This window comes from Ictidomys tridecemlineatus, chromosome 10, assembly GCF_052094955.1.
Source record: "Ictidomys tridecemlineatus isolate mIctTri1 chromosome 10, mIctTri1.hap1, whole genome shotgun sequence".
Taxonomy (NCBI): domain Eukaryota; kingdom Metazoa; phylum Chordata; class Mammalia; order Rodentia; family Sciuridae; genus Ictidomys; species Ictidomys tridecemlineatus.
This window is the reverse complement of record NC_135486.1, coordinates 64,261,737-64,286,439: the sequence shown is the minus strand read 5'-3', so window position 1 is coordinate 64,286,439 and position 24,703 is coordinate 64,261,737. Positions and strand designations below refer to the sequence as shown.

The window sequence follows — 24,703 nt, the reverse complement described above, 5'->3', positions numbered from 1 at the left end:
CCAGAGATGTGAGACCCTACACCAGAGCTGGGCTCAGACAGTCTCAGTCCCAAAGACTCCCAGAAATCCCTTTAACAGAAGAGAACCAAGCTCTAGCTAAGTTTATTGTTCAAACCATCAAGAGACGTGCCTCTTCATGGTAAAGAGTGGCAAATGCTCCAGCTTCTGTGTTTGTGTCCTGTGAAACTGGGCAAAAGCAAGCAGGTGAAGGCCATCATCTTCCTAAGCAAAAATAACAGCAGTAAGGGAATCACATCCTGAGAACCACAGTGAGAATTTCGTCCTCTAAGGATGCTTTGTTGACAGCTTATTGTGGTGGAGACTGTGCTACAGCAGGGGAGACCAGGGAGATGCCAAGGGTTACTCGGGCATGGAAAGGAGAACCAGGGTGGCAGATCATCCCCCTACCTAACACTGTCACTTAATGTCACCATCTGAGACCACCCCCACAGTTCACAGTATAAAGATCAGGTTCTCTACAAGGTTTTCCAAAACTTTGGAATTTCTAGGTCACGTTTTTCTTGGAAGATCTTCTTAGAAAACAAAGGAGCTTAACAGAATTTACAAAGATGTTATCATGCAAGTTCCTGAGGGCAGGGATGGTGTTTGCTCAGTCAGACAAATATCTGACACAAAAATAACAATTAATAGCACAGAACAATGGCTGAAGAATGACTCTTCCTAACCATGTGGCCTATGGCAACTTGTTCCACCTCTCAGGAGCTCAGTCTCCCCATCTGTAAAGGTGGATAATAACAGCACTCCTATAGCATAATTGTTAGGAGGCCCTGGTTTTGGGCTATGCCTGGTTCATTACTTACTTAGTGTTAAGTCCCATGCAAGTACTTAATAAATAATCAAGTTCAAGTTATGAACCTGTAACTGAGACACCATTTCTTACCTTTCAGGAACTAGTTTGGATAAATGACCATGACTGTGACATGTTGTCTAAGTAGGTGACTGACACATGGACACCACAATGTCATGTGCAGAACATCTTCAGGATGGAAACAGTGATGTGACATTTGGGAGAATTAAGAGGGTCCTGTTAGTCATCCCCCTCAGCTTCCTGTATGCCCTGCCTCTCCCCCTGGCCAGGAAATCCACCCTATAGATGGTTATAATATTGAGAAGAATTGAATTAAGCTCTCTTTTATAATGTGTTGGGGATAAAACAGTCTTAGACTTCTAAAATAAATTATATATTTGGTTAAAAAAATAACTCAAGAAAATAAAGTATACAAAACGACAAGCATACATCTTTTCCTCTCCCCGATCTGTGGTCCAAATCCCAGCGCATCCTCTCACAGTAATGCCCAGAGTCTTGCTTTGTTCCTGCCACTTAAATGCAATCTCTATGTCTTTCCATATCAGCATACAAAGAGTTCCCTCATTTTTAAGTAGTTACAGGCTCTTAATGAATTTATATACTTATTTAATCAGGGCTCTATTGATAATCTAGATTATCTCCAATTTGTGAGAATAGCTAATGGTCTACTAACATATAAGGGCATATTTGGAAATAAGCCATTCAGTAAATCACCAGCATTGATATCCACAGGTCAAAGGATATGTGTACTTCAAAATTTTTCTAAAATTATTGTAGCAATTCAAATTCTCAGTAAGATTCATGAAAGTGCAGGCTCCCCATCAATTCACCAACTATAAGGGCTGACAAACTTTAAAACTTTTCAAGCTTAATGGATAAAAAGTGAGTTTTTGTTGTTTCGATTTGCATTTCTTTCATTGTGACAGGGATTTAGCATCTTTTCATATTTACAAGCCCACGGAATTTATTTCACTCTAAATTGTCTGCCCGTGTAATTTGCCAAATTTGCCATTTTTTTCTACAGCTTCAAATTGTTCTCCAGGAAATAACCACTTTAGCTACAGTCCTGGATCATAAGAGCAACAGGCTAAGCTGGTCAGTGCTGCCCTCCAACTCTAACCAAGTCACTCAGCAAGTCTACCAACTTCTAGCTGGGAAGCAGATGTGGTCCTTTATGTTCTGCTGAAAGGGAAAACCGCTGATTGTCTAAGAGCCCTTCAACTTTCTATTGTGTATAATATTTTTTCTGTACTGACAAAGCATGAATGTATTAGATTGAAACAGCTGGATAACTTTTTCATTCATTTAGATCAAAGCTTAGGAACTCACCGTTAGCATATCGTCACATTTCATATCTGGTGTATCACCATCTTCACTCTTATTGTAGAATTTTCGGAAAAAATTGAATGCCACCACAGTATATAGGTATACGACAACAGCCAATAATCCCACAGTTAATACCAGCTGGAAAGCAACATGACATTGAACATGTATCAGAAACAGGACTTGTACATCTGGGTGGGAGGACCCCACTGGCTTTGCCCAGTAGAGGCTAATGGTGCCCATTGCCTCTTCCTTCTCACCTTTCTTAGCCCCCGTGGGGAGATGTGTTCACATATCCTCTTCATCAGGTGGTAACACTACCTTATGCAAAACCTGCCTGCCTACCTGGCTAACAAAGGCCCAGGACAGCTGGAGTTGAAACTGAATATAACTTAGCTTCATGTCCAGAGAGAGCCGACACTGTCAATAAGCAGCTCAAAATGTTAATTTCTCTATCCTCTAAATATCAGGAGAAGAAACTTCATGAAATACTTTCCCTCTTTTTATGAGATGGAATTTCTGTAAATAATCTACATTCCTAATAAAGTTCATCTTATTTTTCTTATGATACTAAGAGGGGTTGCCAAGTTATTTTCTCTTTCCACCACATTCTAGAATTAAGCAGGAAGTTGTGTTGCTTCTGAAACCTGGGAACACCACTGATAAGGATACATGGTGCACATGTTTCAAAAATAAAGCCAAGAAATCTCGCTTTGTAAACACCAACCAATGATCAATGTGAAAAATTCCATGGCTAATGGCCACAGCTATTCTGAAGGCTAGTTTTCCTCAATGTTTAATTAAGTGCCACAGTTTAAAAGGCCTTCTTTCTGCTTTATATAATCTTTAATTCCCAACTATATGGTTTACATACATAGATACCTTTAATGGGATATGCATACAGTGTTGAAAATGTGAATTACCAACCTGGTAGCAGTGTATTTCTAGTTGTATCACAGAAATTCTAAATATACTAAGACACATTACCTTTATTTGTCCTCTCTCTGATTATAACACAACCCTTCATTCTTGACTGTAACTGTGTATTTATTGTCTACAAAATCAGTTTTACAATTATCTCCAGAATTCATGTTACACTGATAGAAGGCTTAACTCACTTCTATAAGTGAAGTAAATTTGTGCACAGTTAAACTCTTATGACGATTAAGCTCTCTGTATTTCTGCCAATGAAAATGTGACACTCAAAAGGACACCCAAAACCTTAGAGATTGTCTGAAAGTGGCAGCAGACATCTTGTGTAGAAACAGATCATAGGCTGAGCATCCCCAGCTCTGAACCTGCACTGGGAGCTCTGCATGAAGACGTGCTGGCTGGCGAGTGAGCACAGCAGACCTGACACTATGCTCACCATGCATGCCACAGTCACATTCAGACCACAGAGTGACATGGGTAAGAGCCACCTGCAGGAGCCAAGAGAGCAAAGGATGTATGAAGGAAGCTGCGGTGGACACAGTTCAGGTATCTTGGAGGGACACATTGTTTAAAAATGTGCTGGGTTATTCTGGAAAAGGACTCTTGTAATCCAATACCTGAGAATGTGTTTCCGCCCAGTGGACACTTGAGAAATAGCAAATGAGTCAATGAATGCACATTTCTGCAACATTATTCAGAGTAACAGAAAGTTTTCACATGAACAACTAATTGCTATAAGCTGATTATCTGAACCTAGACCAGCTTCTTCCAAAAGCCAGTATGATCTTGTCAAGAATGAAACATTCCTTTTTGTTGTTCAATTTAAAAGGAGAGAAAAGTATATAAGATTCCCAGTTTCAAAACGTCACAGTACATTAAGCCACAGCATCTCGTGTTCTATTACTGATATGACCAGTTCGTCAGGGTGCTGCGACCCATCTGGGTGCCATCTGGGATCCAATGGGGAGACCGATGCATGATGGGCCAAATAATAACTAATTCCTCAGTGCTGAACATGTGCTGTTCTAGGTCCTATTTGTTTTTATTTAATTTTCACAAAAATCCAATAAGGGAAGTATTTTCATTATTTTCATTCCAGGAAATAAGGGAGCTGAGATTTAGAAATGTTTGTTAATTCACCCAAGGTCACACAGCTAATTGATCAAGCCAAGGCTGGCATGCAGTTCTGGGCAGCTCTAAATTGTCATTCAAGGGTTCATTGCATTTTTGTTGACTTTATTTGTTGCTTTTTCACTTTCTGCATGGGGAAGAAAAGGATGAACTTTTACCTGTTTGCCATTGTGAGTTACTGATGACAAGATGGTTCTTAAGGTCTTGAATCCCATAGCAATGTCAAGAAGATGAGCAGCAAAAAAAAAGTTGTTATAGTGTCCAAGAACGGACATGGTCATATACCAGGCTAGATAGAGGAAGGACTAGTAAGAGAAACAGGGAAAGGCACATCAGAAGACAGAAGACGTACCACAGTCAAATGCTATTCTGACAACACCTATTAAAATCACTCCACCTGCCCAGACCATCATTTTATAATCCTAGCCAACTGTAATAGTTCTTCATGTGTTTTATTGAGTTTGTCCTGGAAGGTTTAATGTCACTGAATGGCTTTTCTTACTTATCCTCCCATGGACAACAATTCATTGACTTACAACTTGATAACAGGGTTTCCCAACCTCAGTAAAAGTGCTATCTTGGACTCCCTTTGCTGAGGGGGCTGCCCTGTGCATTATGGAGTGCTTAGCAGCCTCCAACTAGATGCCAACACCACATAGTTCTGACACTGCCAAATGTCCCCTGGGGGCAAAACTGTCTGGGGTTAAGAATCCCTGCTCTACAATCAACCCAAGAACCAACCAAGTTTTCCTCTTCCTTTTCTCCCTTTCTTTTTTATTTATTCATACACAAATCAGTGTTTATTTAGACCTACTAGTTAAGAGAGATTATATGAGGAGTTTTGTTAACCAAGCACCTTGGTTTAACATGAACTCAAATAAGTCTAGGAAAAAAACAAAATACTATCTGATGTCACCAAAGGTTATGGTTAACCCAAAAATACCACAGGTAATATCTGTAGAATTCTTATTGATTTTTTTTGGCATTATAATTCTTAGAGCTCATGTATAATGGCATAATTTGGTGTGAACATATTTATATGCAGAGTTATGAAAAATTGTGCTGTGAATGGGTAATAATGAATATAATGCATTCCACTATTGTCATGTATGAAATAAATAAATAAAAACAATAAAAAACAATAATAATATAAAAAATTGTAAAACTCTCCAGGAATATAATTAATGTAGATAACTGACTCATGAAACTAGAACATGTACACATGTTTAGGGGACAGTGCATGAAGCAGAATAAAAATCCTGTGATTGCTTTAACTTTTCTCACTAGTGTTTACTATGCACAAGGCAGGTTTTGCCAGTGGAAAACTTTTGGGAAGGGATAGAAACCTTTGTTATGACCATAACATATATCAATCTTTGAAAAAGAAAGAAGGAAGAGAATTAGGTGGTGCAGGAGATGTCATGGGCAACATGAGACTGGAGTTAGATAGAGGTCAAGAGGAAGAAGAGAGGGTGGCATTTTAAAGGATGCTGAGATAAGGCTACGCAACGAGTGAGCCTGAGAAAGGAACTGGGTTGAGCACTGGGTTCCTATGTGGGAAGAGCCGGCTGGAAAAGCAGAAGCAGTGGAGGCCCACAGGCCAAGGTAAGGCACCCGGGCACGTCTCACAGGCTTTGGGAGCCACCAGAGCATCATGAGCAGGATGGTGTTTGTGGAAAGTGGCATTTCAGGAACATTTACTGAGCATGTGCTGAGTGCTGGTCATTGTCCACATCTGCATGCACAGTCTCTCATTTTATTCTAGCAAGATCCCTGACAAGCAGGCATCTTTAGGCTCAATCTATAAAAAAAAGTAAAGTGAGTTCATTTAAGGAAGTTTGTCTAAAAGTTTTGAAAGAAGTAGAGCCATTCAATCAGGAGATGATGGGACAATTCCCAGCTGAGGTTATGCGAGTCACGAGGAGCAGCCAAGTTGGCAAGGCTGGGAGGGAGAATTACAGAGGACAGGGATGGGAACAAGGTAAGACGAAGCAAATGGACAGAGGCAGGTAATGGAGGGAAAGGAAAAGGCAGAGTCCAAGCTAATAATTTATAGTGTGATAACAAGAGCAAAAATGCCAACAGACAGAGAAAACTATGGGAGTGGGAGAAGTGGAGGAGAGAGAAGATGATGTATTTGCCATGGGACGTTCAGATGGAGGTATCTAGGAAAGGTTGAGGAGAAAGAACAGGTTCAGGCATCAGATAATCAAGGAGATATAAGTAAATGACAAGTAGATTCAAGACTGTGTGTGGACTCCACATCTGGGATGCCAGTTAAATTTCAACAAGAAAGAAAGAATAATTCTAGTATAAGTGTATCCCAGGTGGCATTTGGGACATAACTGTGCTAAAAATAATTTCTTTTTGCTTATATTACATGTCACTGGCAACCTTAGATTTCATCTGGCACCCTAGGCTGTATTTCAGAGAGACACTGTATGACTGAGGGCTAAGCACAGTGGAGAAGTGATTGGCCAAACAGAAGCCACAAAGCTGCAGAAGGCTGAAATCTCGAGGTTCTTTAGACTTCCTCCACTGTCTACCCAGGCCCAAATTCTCTAGAGGACAAGAAAGCTCCATAGCAAGGTGGATCTTGTGGACAGACTCCCCTGGGCAAAAAGTGGGCTATGCCAGGACTGTGGCCTGTTAGACTGCCCCTAGGGGGCAGAAGGCAGGATGGACTGGCTACTGCAATGGAAAAGACCAGCTGGAGCCTCAACAGTTGAAGTTTTGGAAGATATTCAGAGGACATGATTGTGAGCTCTCAGGAGATACCCAGAGTCAGGGCCATGGCTGGGTCAGGCAGGGATGGGGAGAGGAAGGAAAATTTGGAGTGTGTAGCAGCCTTGAGATAGGAGGAAGGAACCAACATATACCCTGAAAATCAGTGCTAAAATTAAAGGATGAAATCTTGGGTAAGAAAATAATAAAGGGGAGACAGAGAGACAAGGTGCAGAGGCAGGGAAGGTTTCAGAGTGGCTCCTTGTCCAAATTTGGCAGGCACATTTATTTATACCAATAGGTTACATTAGGTCATTAGTACATAACCACATGGTTTAGGGTACCAGTAAGGTTGCTTATGCTGCAGTAACATTTCATAGTTACAATATGTAATGTTAGGAGCTTTGTGCAGTTCTCAAGAAAGTCCACTGTCTGAAGTTACAGCTAGGCAGGCAGCTCCAGAAACACAGGAGCTTGGTGAAACATTGTATTACACAGCAAATAAATTCTCCTATTCCCAGGAGCTTGATGAGGTTCTAACAGAGTCATCTCAGGGCATTGCCATACCAGCTAGACATAGCACATATATTAGCTACATTATTAGAGCCTTAGAGAGATTACAGAGCATTCTGAGGGTGGGAAACAGGGTGCCTGTTACACCCAAGATTTTTCTCACCAGGGGAACACTTCCCTGTACATTTCCATGGTCAGAATCCCTACAATCTTAGGGATAACTGGTGGTTTTTAGTAACAGGTGATTTTTTTTGTTGTTGTTGTTGTTACATTTGAATATACACTTGGGCTCTATCTCTAGTTTCCAAAGATTCTATCATAAAAGAAGGATCAGTCAAGAAAAGAAACACAATAACTGAATGTACTTAGTTTGGGGAAAGTTTAAATTTAGTACACTTAAATTTAAAAAAATAAAATAAAAATTTAAAAAATTAACATCTATGACCTTTGAAGTGTACATCTGCTCCACTAAAACCTTAAATAAAATATATGTGAGTTGCATCTCAGTTGCTTTTCCTTATGTAAACATCTTTACCCTTTAACCTTTCAGCTTTGGGAAGAAACAGAAGGAGAGATGGGCTGTGGATCTCTCAAATATGGTCTGTATTAAACACGCTGATATTTGAATAAATGGCTTAAACAACTGTCCTTCCCTCTGCAGAAATCCCAGACTCATCTCAGCTGTTGGGTGATAACACGCACTTACGTTGTCAGTAAAAACAACTCCCAATTTCCACATCTGATACTTCACATCAATGGAATTCAGTCTGGAAAGACAAAGAGAGAAGAACGTGTAGGTAAACATTAATCAAAGGCCCTAAGGAAGCACAGAGGCAGAGGGGCCTGCAGTGTCCTCCTCAGGAAGCCTAGCAGCGCCCCTGGGAGCTGGCGCTACCCACACAGGTGCAGGGAGAAGAGCAGAGACCTGCTCCTAGGACACCCCTGTCCTGGGATGCTTCTTTAGTGGGATCTTGGAAAGCAAAACAAAACAGCACCACTTCACCTTCTGTTACTCACAAACAGCATTTCTTCTTCACTTTTCCTTTCCTTCATTAAATATAAGCTAACCTTATTATATATATGACATTTATTCCTGAAAACTGTACTCAATTAACCAATGTGTGTACTTCTAAAGTTTCCTTACTAACCTCCATTATTCATTCATAATTGCATTCCAACAGTGATTTTTTTGGTTCAAATAATAAAAACTTACATACTTGTTATACCCTTATTTCACAGCTGAATTTATTTTGTAAATGAAATGAGGTTTTTGCTGTTATTTCCTTTTGATTTTGCTAACCTTGCCTTCTCTGTTTCCACTCAGGCAGGAGCGAGGCCCCTCTCTGGTTGCCAATGTCTCCTGGGTGCTGAAGGAGAGGGCTGCGGTAGCCTGCCTGTGAGGGTGCCTCTCACTGGTCTGTGAACTCCTGGCACCCAGCACAGCTTCTCACATGTTAACTGTCTCTCAATGAATACATTTCAAATTAATAAGTCTGGGCATGAATATCCATAATCTTTGCAGATCAAAATACATAATGAGATATGCTTGTTTTTTTCTCATATTTTTTAGTCTTGTCACCAATTTATGTGCTAGAATTTTTGATAACTTTGTCAGCCTTTCAGTCTCCCAGTCCCAGTGACATGTTAGGATGTGAAAGGGTCCAACATAGTGTAACGGGCAGTGCTACTTTACAAAGAGCCTCTCTAGACTTAACATTGAAATCTTAACTTCCTCTACTTAGGCAACCTTACTATGTGATGACAAGCAGTTGCTCAAAGATATACAAGATTTTTTCTTTTAAGAGTGAAGGTTTTATTTACCTTAGCCCAGCATATTTTTTTAAGGAAATAAAGTTATCTTTGAATCACAGTTAATTTTATTATTACAGGAGCCTTTTTAAAAAGTATTTAAAAGATACTGTGTCCAACTGCAACTAAAAAATATTTTTAAAAAATGTTCTATAAATATTCACAATAGGTTTCCATATAATAATAATTTCTCTTAAATAAAAAAAAAGAAGAGCTGGAACAAAAACAATGGGGAAATCTGGAGGAGAACAGTTATTTTTTCCATGAAAGCCATCTAAAGCAAAATCAAGGTTTCTATCAGGATGTCTGAATTTTGCATAGTATTTCTGACTTCATTTAAAAATTCTTTTCTGGTTGGTATTTCCCCCCACCCCTGTCACACTGATGGCAAGTTACTGCCACTATCACTAAGCACCTCTCCCCACTGTGGCGCAGGATCCCCCTTTTGTACTAACTCTAGCAGCCATGTGACCCTACCCTAGGGAGGCACCAAAGCTGACCCAGGCCAAGCAGGCTAGGCCTTCCCTGGGCACAGGCCTCGGTTCACAGTAAACTACAGCTAGAAGGTGGAGCCTTGCTGTAGATGACAATCTAACACAAAGGCCTCAGTTCCCAAGGGCCTGTCTTTCATTTTATATACAGTGACATGTCTTTAAATGCCACATTTGTCCTCCTAAAAAACCTATCTAATATTCTGGATCTAAGTACACAGTTTCTGATACTTGGTTGCTTGTCTAATCACTTTTCAACTGAGGTCACTTTTTTTTTTTTTGACATAAAAAGCACACAACCAATGAACTAGGTCAGGCAAAATCTTTTTAATGCTAGCTGAAATATTTATCTGAGACAAAATAATATTTCCTTACAGAACCATAAATATTTGTTTTCAAAGCATTCATCACTTCCATAATTGACTGATACCATAAATACACACAAAAGGAAGGCTGGGCTAGGGCGTGGCTTAGTGGCGGAGCCCTGGGTTCAACCAAAGCTCCTGTGCATACACATACACACATACACACAAACAATTGATGTGGCTTTTCCCAAAAAATATTGTTAAATGGAGACAATAAGAGATGACATTTTAAAAGCATTTGTGCTTTGCTTCCATTCCAGAAATTCAGTTGATAAATTTGCTAAATAAATAGATATACGTATATATTTGTGTGTGAGTGAGAATGAGAGAGATTGATTGATTGATTCAGTTGGGGAAATTCAATTCAACTGGCATATAACTTCTAGTTATATTATTATTCCATGAGAATACTACACAAATAATCCTTCATTTTGAAGTAAGATTTCCAAATAATAGTATGATAATGTTGTGTTTTTGGCATACTAATGCTTTGCTATTTTAAAAGATACAATAATTACAATAAAAAGATATGAACTTTGAAATTTTTAAATAAAAATTTAAAATAGTCTCTGTTTCTACGTAGTCTCTGTTTTTAAATCAGGATAATCAACTAATTTTCAAATAAACATCAGAAAACAGATAAACATGCTTTTGCATATGTTTGACTTAAAGGGCAATTAACGTTAGAAAAAAACAATTTAAGTTAAGAACTTGAATATTCTGTTTTTCCAAATAAGAAAAAAAGGCATTTTCAAACTTTAATAGAAGGGCTGTGGTTGTGGCTCAGTGGTAGAGCGCTCCCCTAGCATGTGTGAGGCCCTGGGTTCAATCCTCTGCACCACATAAAAGATAAATAAAGTTGTGTGTCCACCTACAGCTAAAAAATATTTTTAAAAAATTTAATAGAAAAATATCCAATCATTCCAGAGCTCCACATAGCAGGAGCATGAAAGTGGACCCCACGTGCACCCTGTTCTCCTCCTCGGCCTGCTCTTCTGAGGCTGAGGGAAGGGGTCAGCGGAGGCCAAGGCACCATGCTCCTCCTGACAACCTCCCACCTGCAGACAGAGCAGAAGCTGCACTCACACGGCTGACAAGGAGCTGTCTTTCTTTGGCTTCTTCTTCTCTCTGGCATCACTGAAGTCCAATGCAGCCTTGTCCATTCCTAGTAATTCACTGATCCTGTCTCGACCATAGAACTCGCCATATTTATCCATAACCTAGAGTCAGAGAAGAAGCACTTTATTGGCTAAAACCATTAAGTAACACCACTGTGTGTGTGTGTGTGTGTGTGTAAATATTTCATTATTTTTACACTTCCTCTGTATTTTCCATCTTTTGAAGACCACACAAATACCTAGTCTACAGCCCTCTTTCTGACCACTTTGCTAAAGATCTAAGCAAACCTAGAGCATTGTAAGTAATAACTGAGGAACAAGAGGTCTCGTTCCAGAGAAGGAGGCCCACCAAAGGAAGATGGTGGACTAGAGAAAAAGGGTCAGCAGAAGGTAATATAAGGAAAGCAATCTTCAAATTCATACTTTGTGGCAGGAATTTGACTCATTCCATGCAACTGTCACAATAAGTTTTATACTTTATATTATGAAAAATGCTTATTTTCAGCATCCTATTTTGCAGATAAAGAAACTTTCTTACCAAACTTAACATAATGTGCCTGAGGCTGCTAACCTTAGCAAGGGATGGGGCCAGCAGCATCCAGACAGAGCCTTACTCCCAGCCAAAGGTCCTCTGCATGGACCCCTGATGCCACAAGAATGGACATCATAGTCTCCATTTCAGCCACTCCACTCTAACCAAAGTCCCCTTCCCATCTGGCCCCCCTCAGTGTCCTGATGCACCCATCCTTCAGTAACTCGCAGACCTGCAAGCTTGTCACTGTCCCTCTGCTCTCCTCTCCTGTGTAAATGCTCACCTAGGACAGATGCTGTGTGCATTTACCCAACATTCCCTCAGCTTCTGGGCCATGTCTCCTGCACCACCACTGCCTGGCTTTCCCATTCTTTGTTTTGAGATTTGCACTTGGACATGACTCACAGCTCACCCTAGAGCCCAGGATGCCCAGCTCTGTATGTAATAGAGTACCCCAGCCTGAAGTTTGTGTGCCATGCACAAGAGTCCCACACAACAGTGAAGAGGGAGGGAATGGGGAACGTCATGAAAGAAAGGCAAGAGGAGACCTCATGGGAACAAAGAGGCAAAGAGGAGCCAAGAAGCAGGGGAAGAGGTGTGCAGGAGAAGCAGACAAAGCAAGAAGAGGGAAGGGGATTGGGAACAAGGGGAGCACTTAGAGCAGATGGAGAAAGAAATAGAAATGAAAAGGAAGGGTTGCAGAAATTTAAAAATGGACTTTTCTAAATGGGTACAATGAACTGAATGAATACATAAAAGAACAATGGTAGCTAAGAAGTCTAAGAATGTGTGCCATTTGGATAATTAAAACAACTTGGTTTGCATTATCCTCACAGTGCTAAGAACTGGCTCATCGGACCTGGGTGGATGGAGGAACTCTAGATAGGGCAAAGGGGAGGGAAGGGAAGAGAGGAGGCAAGGGGCTAGGAATGATAGTGGAATGAGTTAGACATCATTACCCTAAGTATACGTATAAGACACAAATTGTGTGAAAATACTTTAGTTACAATCAGCGTCTTGAAAAATTGTACTCTATATGAGAACTGCATTCTGTCATCATGTATAACAAATAATTTAAAAAAAAAAAAGTCCACTCTAAAAAAAAAAAGTCCACAAGAGTGGAAAAAAAAGTTCCTAGTCAACTTAGCTCTTCCAGACAATTTCAGAGAAAATTCTTACCAAATCTTGGTACTATTATGGAGTTTACACATTGATTCAGCTGAGTCTAGGGATGAGTGAATGAAGCAAAGTCTATTTATATTGGAGCTGCAGAGTCAATATTTCTCATGTGCTATTCTAAAAGTTCATATTCCATTCGAATGCCACTTTGAAATAATATTACCAGGCAGATATAACTCACCTCAATATCTCATTCTAAATATAAACAACATCAAATTCAAATCTGATTTGCACTTATAAAAAAGCAGAGAATGTATTCTTTCTAAAGAGTATTACCTTTCTTTTAACAAATTTATCCCAGTAGTTGTTGGGAAATGACCTAAAAAACACAAAATCATAAAAGTTAAATACATTTTAAACAATAAATAATAGCATATCATTTGAAATGAACAATATGTAAACATAATTCTTGCACATGAAAGTATAATGATCTAGGTTACCATTTTATTTTCTTTATCACCAGAACTGTCAATATAATTTTGAGTATTAATATATACTCAATTAATATAAGCATATGCACAGACAAATCACATTAAAAGATTATGGGTTGATATGTTAACAGAGGATAATATAATCATATTTATTAATAAGTAATATATTTATCATTTGTTTATAACATATAAATACATTGACTATTATCAGTTCTCTTTAAAAATCAAAGCATTTGGATCAAAGCAGTCATTGTTTCGTCCTATGAAGTAAAAAGGTGTTTTTCCTACCAGTTACCCTCAAAGAAACATTAAGCCCAACACTCAACTCTGACTTTGGCACTGCACCTTGACTGACAGAGTTTACTAAAAGGGACCAACGATCAGAGTTAGTATTAAGGGGCAGATTTGCTAAAGAAAACATTTAACATTCAGAGCAAGCACATAAAATACACAAATAAATCATTCCCACAGTAAAATTCAGAACCTACTGCACATTGTAGCTCTGGAACAATAAGCAAAACTAGTCTTAATAAATAAGGTATTTCACTCTTGAGTATGAACTACTCAAAAAGTATTGTTACTAATACTTTTTTTTGGTGGAAAAATCACACTGCAGTGGATATATACCTCAAGCAGCCACTAGTCATTTGGGTTTACTTCATAAGACTAAATAACCGATGAATAGAGAGGTCCTTGTTCTTCTGTCTCACATTTTACATCTTCTCATAACACCGAGCCGGGTTTATCTAAAGCTCCCTGGTGGTACCAACGGAAAGTTTATAACTCAGATATAGTAAAAGTGTGAAATTTAGTGTTTGTGCTTCAGTGAGACTCCTCTTTTCTTAATGCACATTTTCTGCTTCTCAGCTTTTAGGTGAGATAGCTCTGCACTGTAGGTTATACCTACCTACCACACACTTCCCTGGATACCAGGTAATGGATGTGAAGTCCCATCAGTGCTGCAGAAATAGCCTCAGAGCTCTTTCTGATTAAGAACTGGGAACACAGAAGGCATTCATTGGGAGGCTGATGCACTTACTTTTGATTTTCTTGGCTGAAATATAACTACCATTCACTTGTGCTAAACTTTTAACAAATCTAAATGAACTGCAGGAAAATGTTTTTATGTCTTAAATTTTCTAAGCACAGAGCTGTCTCTTAAAATTCTTTACTTACTGTGTGTTGATTACAAGTCTATCCCACTGGCCTTTAATGTCATCTTCTGAAGGCTGCTCTGTAATATAAAGCCCATCAAATTCCAATTTTCGTGCTACTTCCTTTTCTCGTTTAAAAATAACTAATGGGACCTACAGAGGAAAAATAAACATGGTAAAATTAGCTTAGATTTACTGGCATCTCCTGTGGTCACTATCTTTGCAAAACAGCTTTTGGAAAAAAATATTTCCCATGGACTTTCAGGAAGGTAAAATGGAATAAAAATGAATCAGTTACTTTTAGGTACAAAGAAACATCTAGAAAGTTTTGGGAAAAACAAGATAGAATAGATATTTTAAAGATTCATGTGTTTTAAGTACACAGGGGTTCATAGGTACTTGTACTGATGGCACCAGTCTAAAGAGAAAAAGGTGACTAGGCAAAAATTTTCATATATATATATATATCAATGTGAATGAATGCAAAAGAATTAAACAACCATATTAATGTTCTAAAATGTATGTTGACAATTGCAGAGTTTTATAATAAATCTCTTTAATAATTCCACACTCAACATGTCTACATGCTATGTAGAGATAAATGTTAATTTCAGCATCAGCAAAAATCTTTTGTCAATTTTTCAAGATGTATCCAGGATGTACTGAGAGTCTCCTGTGGACAAACCTTATGCAGGCACAGATACAGGAGTAATGCAGATGTTCTGGAAGTACTCAAAGAATACGCAGCTCCATACAACAAGGGGGAAAAAGGAAAGACAATTTACTGAACAGATTCTCTATACTCTAATCTGTTATCCTGAGCCCTGGTTTTTCAAAAGTCTTCTGGAAACAGTATAACCAGAGGCAAAGGACAGTGAAATAAAGGCACTGTAGTAACAAGGGTCTCGCCGAGAAAAGATGACCAGCTGTGAACAGGTAGCCCTGAACACTCAAAGACTACCTTGAAATCTATTGACCACATCTCATTACTCCCTTGGCAAGGCTATGGGATAAAGCCATGTTATTTTCTAAGTGAAGTGACACAAAAAAGCATTTTTGCCAAGGATAACAAACAATATTTATCTAGTAACAGAACAATGAAAATGTCTCATGGATATTTGCAAGAGTTCTAATGAATTGGAGGCCTACCATGAGATACAGTGGGTGGGTGGGCTTATTTGTATGGGCTCCTGCAGTAGGTAAAACTGTCCGTCACATGAGCAATTCTTAACAGGTAAAAGAAAGCTGCAAGAAGATATGCCCTTTCCAGACAGCATGCATCCAACGGCTGCTCAGTGCAGATACAGAAAGACCAGGCTCCCAAGCCCCAGGCCCAGACACCCATGCAGGAGCATCCTAGTCTCAGAAATGGATTCCCATGGCTTCACCTGGCCATGTCTGTACCACAGACCAACCTTCCTCTCAGCCCCATCCTGTCTTGCCCTGCCCACAGGTGAGGATGCCCATCACATTCCCAAATGAACTTCGTAATCTCCACCTCAGAAATGGCTTCTGCAGAAGTCCAGTCTCCAACATGCACACACAGACAGGCACACACCCGGGTCCTGTGCCTTGCTGTGTTACCTTCAGGCAGTAATATCCAATGATACAGAAGAAAGAGATGACGGTGTGGAGAATGGCGAGGATGCGCAGTGTGGGCTCCATGTAGCCGCTGCTCTCCTCCAGCACGTAGTGGACTGCGGTGATCCTGTGTGAGCTGCTGTCCAGGCTGGTGGTGACTTTTGCATTTTCACTGGAGCTTCGAGTGGGCAGCTCCTTCCCTTCAGCCACAGAGGAAGTGGAGACCTGATTTGAACCAAGTACACAGAGTGAGTCTGTTGCATGCAAGGAGGCCTTGCCAGCCAGACCCAAGGCAGACACAGCCTGGCTAGCAAACAGTGGATGTATAGACACTGCACAGCAGAAAGACTAAGAGCAAAGACTAACAGGAGAGCTTTCCAACACCAAAGGCAAGCAACAAATATGAAGTCCATTCTAACCCAACCAAGAGCTATAAGGCTCCAATGCAAATAGAAAATAATTAGATGTCCGATTTCACAATTACCCAAAATAATTTGCTTTAACACAGTTCATGCCACAGCCAGCTGCAGTAATAAGTAGGTATTCACCCAAATGACCCTGGGACCCCCAGGTATAAACCTCCTGCTAAATCAAATGCTGTTTCAGTTGAAGCCCACTGAGACACTTCTCTACTCCAAGGCACAAATCTATGCTGCCTTCCTGGGCACAGTGATGGGCCTTGGCTCCCTTTCCTCTCTCATTTGGAACAGGATTAGGTATGCGCACTAGTGGACCTGTGAAATTTGTACACTCATTCGGTCTGGTTGTGCTCTCATATTGGTCATTAAAACCCCAATCGTGCTTACCTTGTAAAAGAGCAAGATGAAATTGATGGCAAACGCGACAAACAAGGCCAGCATTCTCATGTTGTAGAAGTTGCGTGCAAAATAGTTCTGAGGGTGAAAAAGTTATAAAATGTCACTGAATCGAGAGACCTGGAATCTACAGACCGCTTAAATAATGTATTCGCCCATTTAATCCAAACCTGCACACAATTTACAGAAAGCCTTCCTTCATTTGCCCTAGACCAACACTATGGGTTGAATACCATTCTTGGTGCTGTAGAAACACAGTGTAGGAGTGAGTATTGTCACCATGGAGAGAATGAAGGAGCACAATGCCAAATAAGACAGTGTCAGGGAATACTAAATGCTATGAGAAAAAATATATCCAGTTAAGGGATTAGGGAGGGGATGGGATTTGGGACAGTTGGTCAGGAAGAGTTTATCTCAGGAGGCACCTGGAGCACAGCCCTGAATGCACATGAGGAAGAATGTGTCAGAGACAGGAGCAGCAAGGGTGGCTGCGAGTGAAGGGCCGTGGTGGTGGGTTTGGGGAACAGTGTGAAGGACACATGTGAGAACAGACCAGATGGAGGCAGGAGTATACAGGGTCAGGCCGGCAGGAGTCTGGGTACTGAAGGCTACTTACTGATATAAGTTTACAATGCAGTGGTTCATGACATCTGAACCAATCCATGACCCTGGGACCACAATGCCTGGATATGAAGCCTGTCCATACCACTGGAATGTGGACCAGTAACTTAAACCTTGCCAGGGCAAGAGTTTTCTCATCTGTGATGTTAAGAATAATAGAAAAAGCTGCTTCATAAGTGTACTTTGAGGATCACAATTATAATATAAGGAAAGAGAGTTGTTGATTTTGTTTGTTTGTTTATTTATTTATTGGTACCAGGGATTGAACCCAGGGGTGCTTACCACTGAACAACACTTCCAGCCCTTTGTATTATTTTTTAAATTTTGAGACAGGGTCTTGGTGAGTTGCTTAGGGCCTCCCTACCTTACTGAGACTGGTTTCAACTTGCAATCCTACTTCAGGCTCCCTAGTTGCTGGAATTAAGGAATACACTATTATGTCCAGCTTAAATTCTATTATATACAATATATATAGTTATTAAAATGATAAGATTACCAGTAGGAGCCTTATTATTGTTCCTGAGTAATCTAATGTTACTATATTACAATGACTATTTTATTCCATATGGGATAAGAAGCCATGAGGGGCTTCAAGGAAGTCTTTGTGCAATCCTGTTGTGCTTAGAATCACTCCAGATGCTGAGGATGATAGGTAGTAATGGGGAAGGGGTTGAAGCAAGGGGAGCAGTTAGGAAGTTCTCATAGGACTGCAGAAAGAGTGATATTGATGAGGTGGCTTCACTTTGGTGGTGGCCGTGGTCATGGAAAGAACTGGGCAGGTTCTGGATGTATTTGGGAGGAAGACTGTGCATGAGGTGAGAGAGACTTGAAGATGACATCTTCTGAATTTGGGGACCTGAGCAACTAAGAAAAAGGTTGGTAAGCCTTACTGATTTGGAAAACAAACAATACAACCTAGAAGATACGAGTTTAAGGGAATAGGCTATGTGGAAGTCAAGTATTTGTTTAATATTAAGTGGGAGCCATATGCAGCTACGCCAGGGGCAGCATGAAGCCAGAGCAAAGTAATCACACCTCTCAAAATCCCCTGTGTGTGCACTCCATCTCTGTTGGGGTCAGTTCCCCACAGGAATACCATTTTTACTGTCACAGTGTAGTGGACCATGATTGGCCATCAAACTGGGCCAGGTGCACTGGTTCTCCTTGGAAGGTGGAACTAGGTCACAGAGACTGAGTTAGCTAATGCTGGCTGTCTGAGCAGGATGGTCACAAAGACTCGGAAGAGAGGGGACCTATGGTGGCCTCATGTGGCTGTGTTTAGTCTTATGCATGCAGACTGCTGAGCAAGAACATCAACTGAAAAGAGATCAGGAAAACAGAGAAGCTGTACAGAGACAAGAGAATACGTGACTCCTGAGTCAGAAAGAGAGAAGGAATACCTCAACTGCCTGGTTATTCAGTGCAGTTAAACATCATTCCGGCCTCCCGTAGGGTCCAGTGGAGCCCATTCCACCTCTAAACCACCTATAATAGAGCTATACCTGCTGCGATGGCAACCACAATAGTGTATCAACAATTAATTATCCAGAGTTATCTAGAAAACATCTGTGTTCAAATGAACTTTGTAATAAACAGTATGGGAAAAGTATAAGTTGGAGACTACTTCTTCAATATGTGTATGTCCCTACATAAAGAACTGTCTTCTCCATTTTTATTTTATTTGTTGTATTCAAAGAATAATTTAGTGTTATCCTCAATGGAAAGCTCATTAATATTTTTATAATTAGATTTTAATTTTATAATTAGACTTATAATTTTAAATAAAATTGTGATTTTTATAGAAATATGGACTAGTCCAGTTCTGGAACTTCACTTGGAATTACTTATAACTTAGGAGGCCCTAATCAATGATAGGGCCTCAGAATCTATGTACTGGCTGCCCTCGATTGAGTCTTGGTGGGAAGACGCTGAGAACACTGTGCTGTGGTCACCAAGCCAGAGGGTCTCTAGTGGTGTGAATATCTATGGGGGTTATAGGCTTAATAGGGAACAGTGGACCAAAGGCATTCACTGCAAAAAATAAACACATAAAATGGCCAGATAAAACACACAGTCAGTCATTCATGTGGTTTCATGAATTCAACCAATCATGAACAAAAAATATTTAGGAAAAAGTTGCCTCTGTGTTAAACATGTACAGACATTTTCTAACATAACAATATAATATAAAACTTTCCCATAGGCTTTACATTGTGTTAAGAATTATAAGTAGTCTAGAGATGCTTTAAAGTCTACAGGAGAATGTGCACAGGCTAAGAGCACGTACTGCATCCTGTCACACAGAGGACTTAAGCAGCTATAGGGATGGGGGTCCTGCAAGCAAGCTCTGCAGATAGTGGGGAGACTGTATTTGCAGGACTGAACGGTTATTCCCTGACAAAACCCCAAGGAAGGTCAGTGAATACTAACTGAACCCGAACTAGTAAGTTCTCATAATAAATCAGTTAAAAAATATCCATTCTTCACATCTTACTAGAAGCTTCTGTTGATAGGCTATGATCTTCTTCCAGAATGCTGACTCGGGAACTTCGGGTTCTCCGTATCTATGTGTGTGAAGCTGCCTGAGCTTCTGTTTGCCCTTTTCTTCTTTGGTTTTCTCCTCTTTCTCTCCATCTTCTCCCCTGTGAGAACAGGTGAGTGAAAGAGAAGCTATTCAGAAAAGGACTAAACTGGTAGCCTAAAACAATACACAAGTGAGCAGATACTTAAGATCACAGGATCACTTCTGAAAACTAATTTCTCTTTCAATGAAGGATAATATTTTGGGGTTTAGAGTCAGGGCAGGATTTCCTGCTGATCACAGGCCCCCATACAAATAATTTGGTGAAGTTCAAATCTAGAGGACATTTTTTTCAGGCTTAAAGGGTCTTCATATCCATATATAGCAGATTCTCATGGTGCAATAAAGACATTTAATTGAAAAATAGAGTAACAAATTAAAACTTCTTTTTGCTTTTACTTCCAATGTAGCTTATTTTTAAATTATGATTTTAATGTTCAACTTTTTTCATTTAGTCTTAAAAATTAAAATCAGAGGTCTTTGCATTTGGTTGTTCACATGTATAAAGTATATCAATGTACTGATATACTATTTTAATTTTATTTAACTAATTTTATTAAGTAAAATATATTAATTTTAATATAAATTGTTCATATACGATTATATGATTTCAGACAATAATGGAATTAGAAGGACTGAAATTTTAGGACTTAAACATTTTCTAGCTACAATGATATCAATCCTTCCTGAAAGTGAACCACAGTACTTGATACATGCATGTGTGTGTAAGCTCTCCTTGATGCGCATGAGGCACACCTAATAGCAGCTTAACATTAGGTAAAGAGCTCCCATGGAAATGCCTGCCATGTGGTTACACAGGCCCACATTTCACTCTGGCAGTCAGTTAGGAGTCCATCTATCCAGCCGATCCAATAATGTCAGATCCTCAACAATGAAGAGTGTTAACTATGGAGAATATGCAATAAGAAGGGTCCAGAGAAAATAACAAGAGAGAGAAGAAAAATAAGATGCTAATGTGAGAACAGTGGCAATATAGGTGTCTAAAAACTATAATTCTTTCCCACATTTTTCAAATTGCACACAGGAGATGACAGGAAGTTGAGGACAGCTGGAGGCTTTGACTGCTGACACACAGCGAGTGTTAAGAGGGGGCTGTGCACCTCACTGCTGCATCCAGCTGTTTGTTTCCTGGTGCTGCATTCATAGGTGTGCTCCCAGTGCCAGGTGTTGCTGAAAATGCAGGTTCCAAGGCTCCACACCAGCCCTGGGAGTCAGTCTCTAGGGTGAGGCCCAGGAACCCGTGTTCTTAACAAATTCCCCAGGGTGTGTCTCATGCTGTGGACCTGGGACTATCTGCTGAGGATTACCCTCCACAGGATTCAATGAAACCCATCTGGAATGTTCATTTCCTCCCTTCTCTAAAAGAACAGAAAGACATGTGTGAGCTTAAAGACTGAAATTAATCAACCAGTCATGGAGGAAGTGTTCACAGACTCTCTAGAGCCTAGTGCTGAGAGAGAATCACATAAATGGAATCCTCATGGAGCAGAGGAAGATGGAATAGCAATCCTGCTAGGCTCTACCCTGATGCCTGCAAAGAACCCAAGTCCTCACAGTCACAGCCTCACGGCTGAGACGGTAGATTTGGTCACACAGCTCCTCTGCAGGGTCAGATTCTCCATGACAGCTCCCATACAGGCAGGATAAGAAAGAGACTTTCTGAAACAAAGGAACATACAGGGACTATACATACTCGGCCTTTTCAGGTTCGGATTTGGTCTCTTCCTTCTCTTCCTTTTCTTCTTCTTTTGCCTTCTGTTCCTAGAATAAGTCAATTGAGAAAAGAAAAGCAGGATTGAACATCACCTGTGAATACAGTTATGGGGCTTGGGGCCAGGTGACCACATCCAAATGATATCCAACACAGAACACCCTCTTCCTTACACTGAGATAACAGGTCCACACATGCCTTGTATTCTGGTGGTTTACACACTTCTCCCTCTGCACACAGTATGAACTTTCTGGGCTTCCTTCTACTCTCTTTTCTCATTTCAGAAATATTGTGTGTTTGTGTGTGTGTGTGTGTGTGTGTGTGTGTGTGTGTGTGTGTGTATTTTGAATCCAAAGGTACCATATTACTGAGCCACATCCCCAGCCCTTTTTATGTTTTTGAGACAGGGTCTTGCTAGGTTGTTTAGGGCCTTGCTAAGTTGCTAAGGCTAGCCTGAACTTGAGATCCTCCCGACTTAGCCTCCCCAGTCACTGGGATTACCAGCATATGCCACTGCACCCAGCTAGAAATATTCTTTTTACCTTATCCATCTACTCAAATCTTACTCATTCTTCAAGACCAATATAATCCCCACCTCTTTTTATGTGGAGGCAGGAAGGTACCAGGGATTGAACTCAAGGCACTTGACCACTGAGCCATCCCTAGCCCTATTTTGTATTTTATTTAGAGACAGGATCTCACTGAATTGCTTAGCACTTCACCATTGCTGAGGCTGACTTTGAACTTGTGATCCTCCTGTCACAGCCTTTCGAGCCACTGGGATTGTATGTGTGTGCCATTGTGCCCATTAATCCCCACCTCTTAATTATCACCAATCTACTTTAAGCCACTCTGGTGTGTGCATTATTTAACATATGCAACCTATACAGCCCCCTGACTACTCTATTTAACAGTCATTACTTTCTAGTCACTTAATGCATGTTAGTTCCATCTCTGTGAAGACAATGCTGAAGGCCATTTGAAAGCAACACCTTCCTATGACCCCAATATTGTCAGACTCAGTGCTGTTGAAGTCCTGGACAGACGGGGGGCTCAATGGACTAATGTCACCAGGGTATACACTCAACCTTAATGGTTAAAGGGGATTAAAATAATTTGTAAGGAATCTTAAAGGGGCTAGCTCTGCTACCAAAACGCCATTTCTTCCTGGGAGATTCAAGTCAGGTGTTCAACTCGGCTCTATCTCCAGCAGGAAACCTGGTATAAGGGTCATTTGTGGTACCCACCTGAGGTCAGAGAAAGAGTGGCCAGAACACAGAAATAAAGTACCTGAAACTTCTCTTGCACCTCAGGGAGGGGGACGGGGCTGCTCAACAGGTCCCCGAGGCCGGCATTGGGGTTGTGGGGAATGAGCTTGTACTGCCCTCCTTCTCGCTTCAGATCCAGGCCAAAGATGTCTGAGAGAAGGTCGCTTTCCTCCGTCAGCTCCTTCAAGTCTGTCAGATCCTCAGAGGGCAGGGCGGCCTCCAGAGGCTTCCTCTCCCCCTCCTCTCCGTCTCCTCGCACCTCGTCCTGAGTAGGGTCCGGCATGTTGGCCAGAAGCTCTGCGACTTTGATTTTTTTGGCCCCTTCCACGAGGCTTCCTCCGAGCAGCAGGCTACAGACGATGCGGAAGAAGCCTCTGCAGACGCTGGCCACGAAGTGTAGCAGTGTCAGGAAGACACTGCAGTAGGAGGAGAAGAAAGCAGTGACCATGTCCCTCACCGTCATCTTCTTCACCTTCTTCATCTGCTTCTTGAGGCTCTTGAGGCTGAGCATGCGCATCAGGCTCAGCACATTGTATCTGAGCGCCAACAGGGCCGACCTGACCGTCAGGATGGAAAAGAAGCCCATTCGGGGGCCCTGCTCCTCTGGCCTGTCCTTCTCACTGTCCTCCTTATTGGCTGAGCGCTCATTCAGGTCCGACTCGGAGATCTGGGCTGCCAGCTGCATCTCGAAGATGGTGTCCTCACAGAAGTTGACGAACAGCTCCATCTTCTCCTTTTCCCCTCCCTCGTTGACCACGTCGAATATGAACTGCCTCTTGGACTCCTTGACCTGCGGCTTCTCCCACTGGGTGCGGCTCGACTCGCTGATCTCGAAGTACACCCTCTCGATGCGCTTGGCACTGCCCATGATCTCGATGCGGCCCAGGAAGGGCTGGAAGTAGTTGAGCACGCTTTCTGCCAGCTCCAGGAAGGTCTGCAGCCGCGTGTCGTTGGGCATGTGCTCGGAGAGGTTGGTCAGGAGGACGGCGACATTGAAGCCAATGTCCTTGGCCGGCTCGTGGAACCGTTTGACAAACTCCTCGTAATCCAGCGTCTCGTTTTCATCAGTCTCTGCGCAAGACAGAAGAAACTCCGTTTCCGACTGGGTGTAGTGCTTGTGGCTCTCCATAGCTTTGTGGAAGTCCCTCTTGGAAATGACACCTTTACCATCAGGGTCGTACTCCTTAAATGTGTCCGAGGATGTCAAGTCCTTCAGTTTGAGAAACATGTCAAAAAACTTGAGAATCATCTCCACGTTGTTAGAAGATTCCACCAGCATGTCCACCATCTGCTTGCCGATGGTCCCATTCACCACGTTACCTGGTGGGAAAGCAATTGTGTTTGCAAAATGAACATTCTTGACAAAACATGTACCTGTAGAGGGAATGGCAACATAGTTATAACACCTGGAGGGAGGGAGTCTCCGATCATCTCCCAGTGGATGAGTCTCAGTAAATGATTGAAGATTATTCTTGCACACACATAAAACCACATTCACAAAGTAATTAGGGAAATACCTAAAATAGTTTAATAACAGTTGACTTTGCCTCCTCAAATTAATCAAATAAACAGG

At 41.0% G+C, this 24,703-nt stretch overlaps 1 protein-coding gene across 11 annotated transcripts in view; it reads right to left on the bottom strand.

Moving 5' to 3' along the window:
- Nucleotides 1–24,703, bottom strand: part of Ryr2 (ryanodine receptor 2) — a 505,092-nt gene that overhangs the window by 11,844 nt on the left and 468,545 nt on the right. For all 11 annotated transcript variants that reach the window (XM_078023113.1, XM_078023103.1, XM_078023102.1 and 8 more), the window contains 11 exons: nt 23,153–24,450; nt 21,845–21,912; nt 20,044–20,191; nt 16,920–17,006; nt 16,117–16,338; nt 14,555–14,685; nt 13,224–13,266; nt 11,205–11,338; nt 8,160–8,220; nt 4,375–4,521; nt 2,159–2,293 (listed from right to left, as the gene is read on the bottom strand). In XM_078023113.1, coding sequence (XP_077879239.1) covers nt 2,159–2,293; nt 4,375–4,521; nt 8,160–8,220; nt 11,205–11,338; nt 13,224–13,266; nt 14,555–14,685; nt 16,117–16,338; nt 16,920–17,006; nt 20,044–20,191; nt 21,845–21,912; nt 23,153–24,450 — 2,474 coding nt within the window. The remainder of the gene's footprint in view (nt 1–2,158; nt 2,294–4,374; nt 4,522–8,159; nt 8,221–11,204; nt 11,339–13,223; nt 13,267–14,554; nt 14,686–16,116; nt 16,339–16,919; nt 17,007–20,043; nt 20,192–21,844; nt 21,913–23,152; nt 24,451–24,703) is intronic.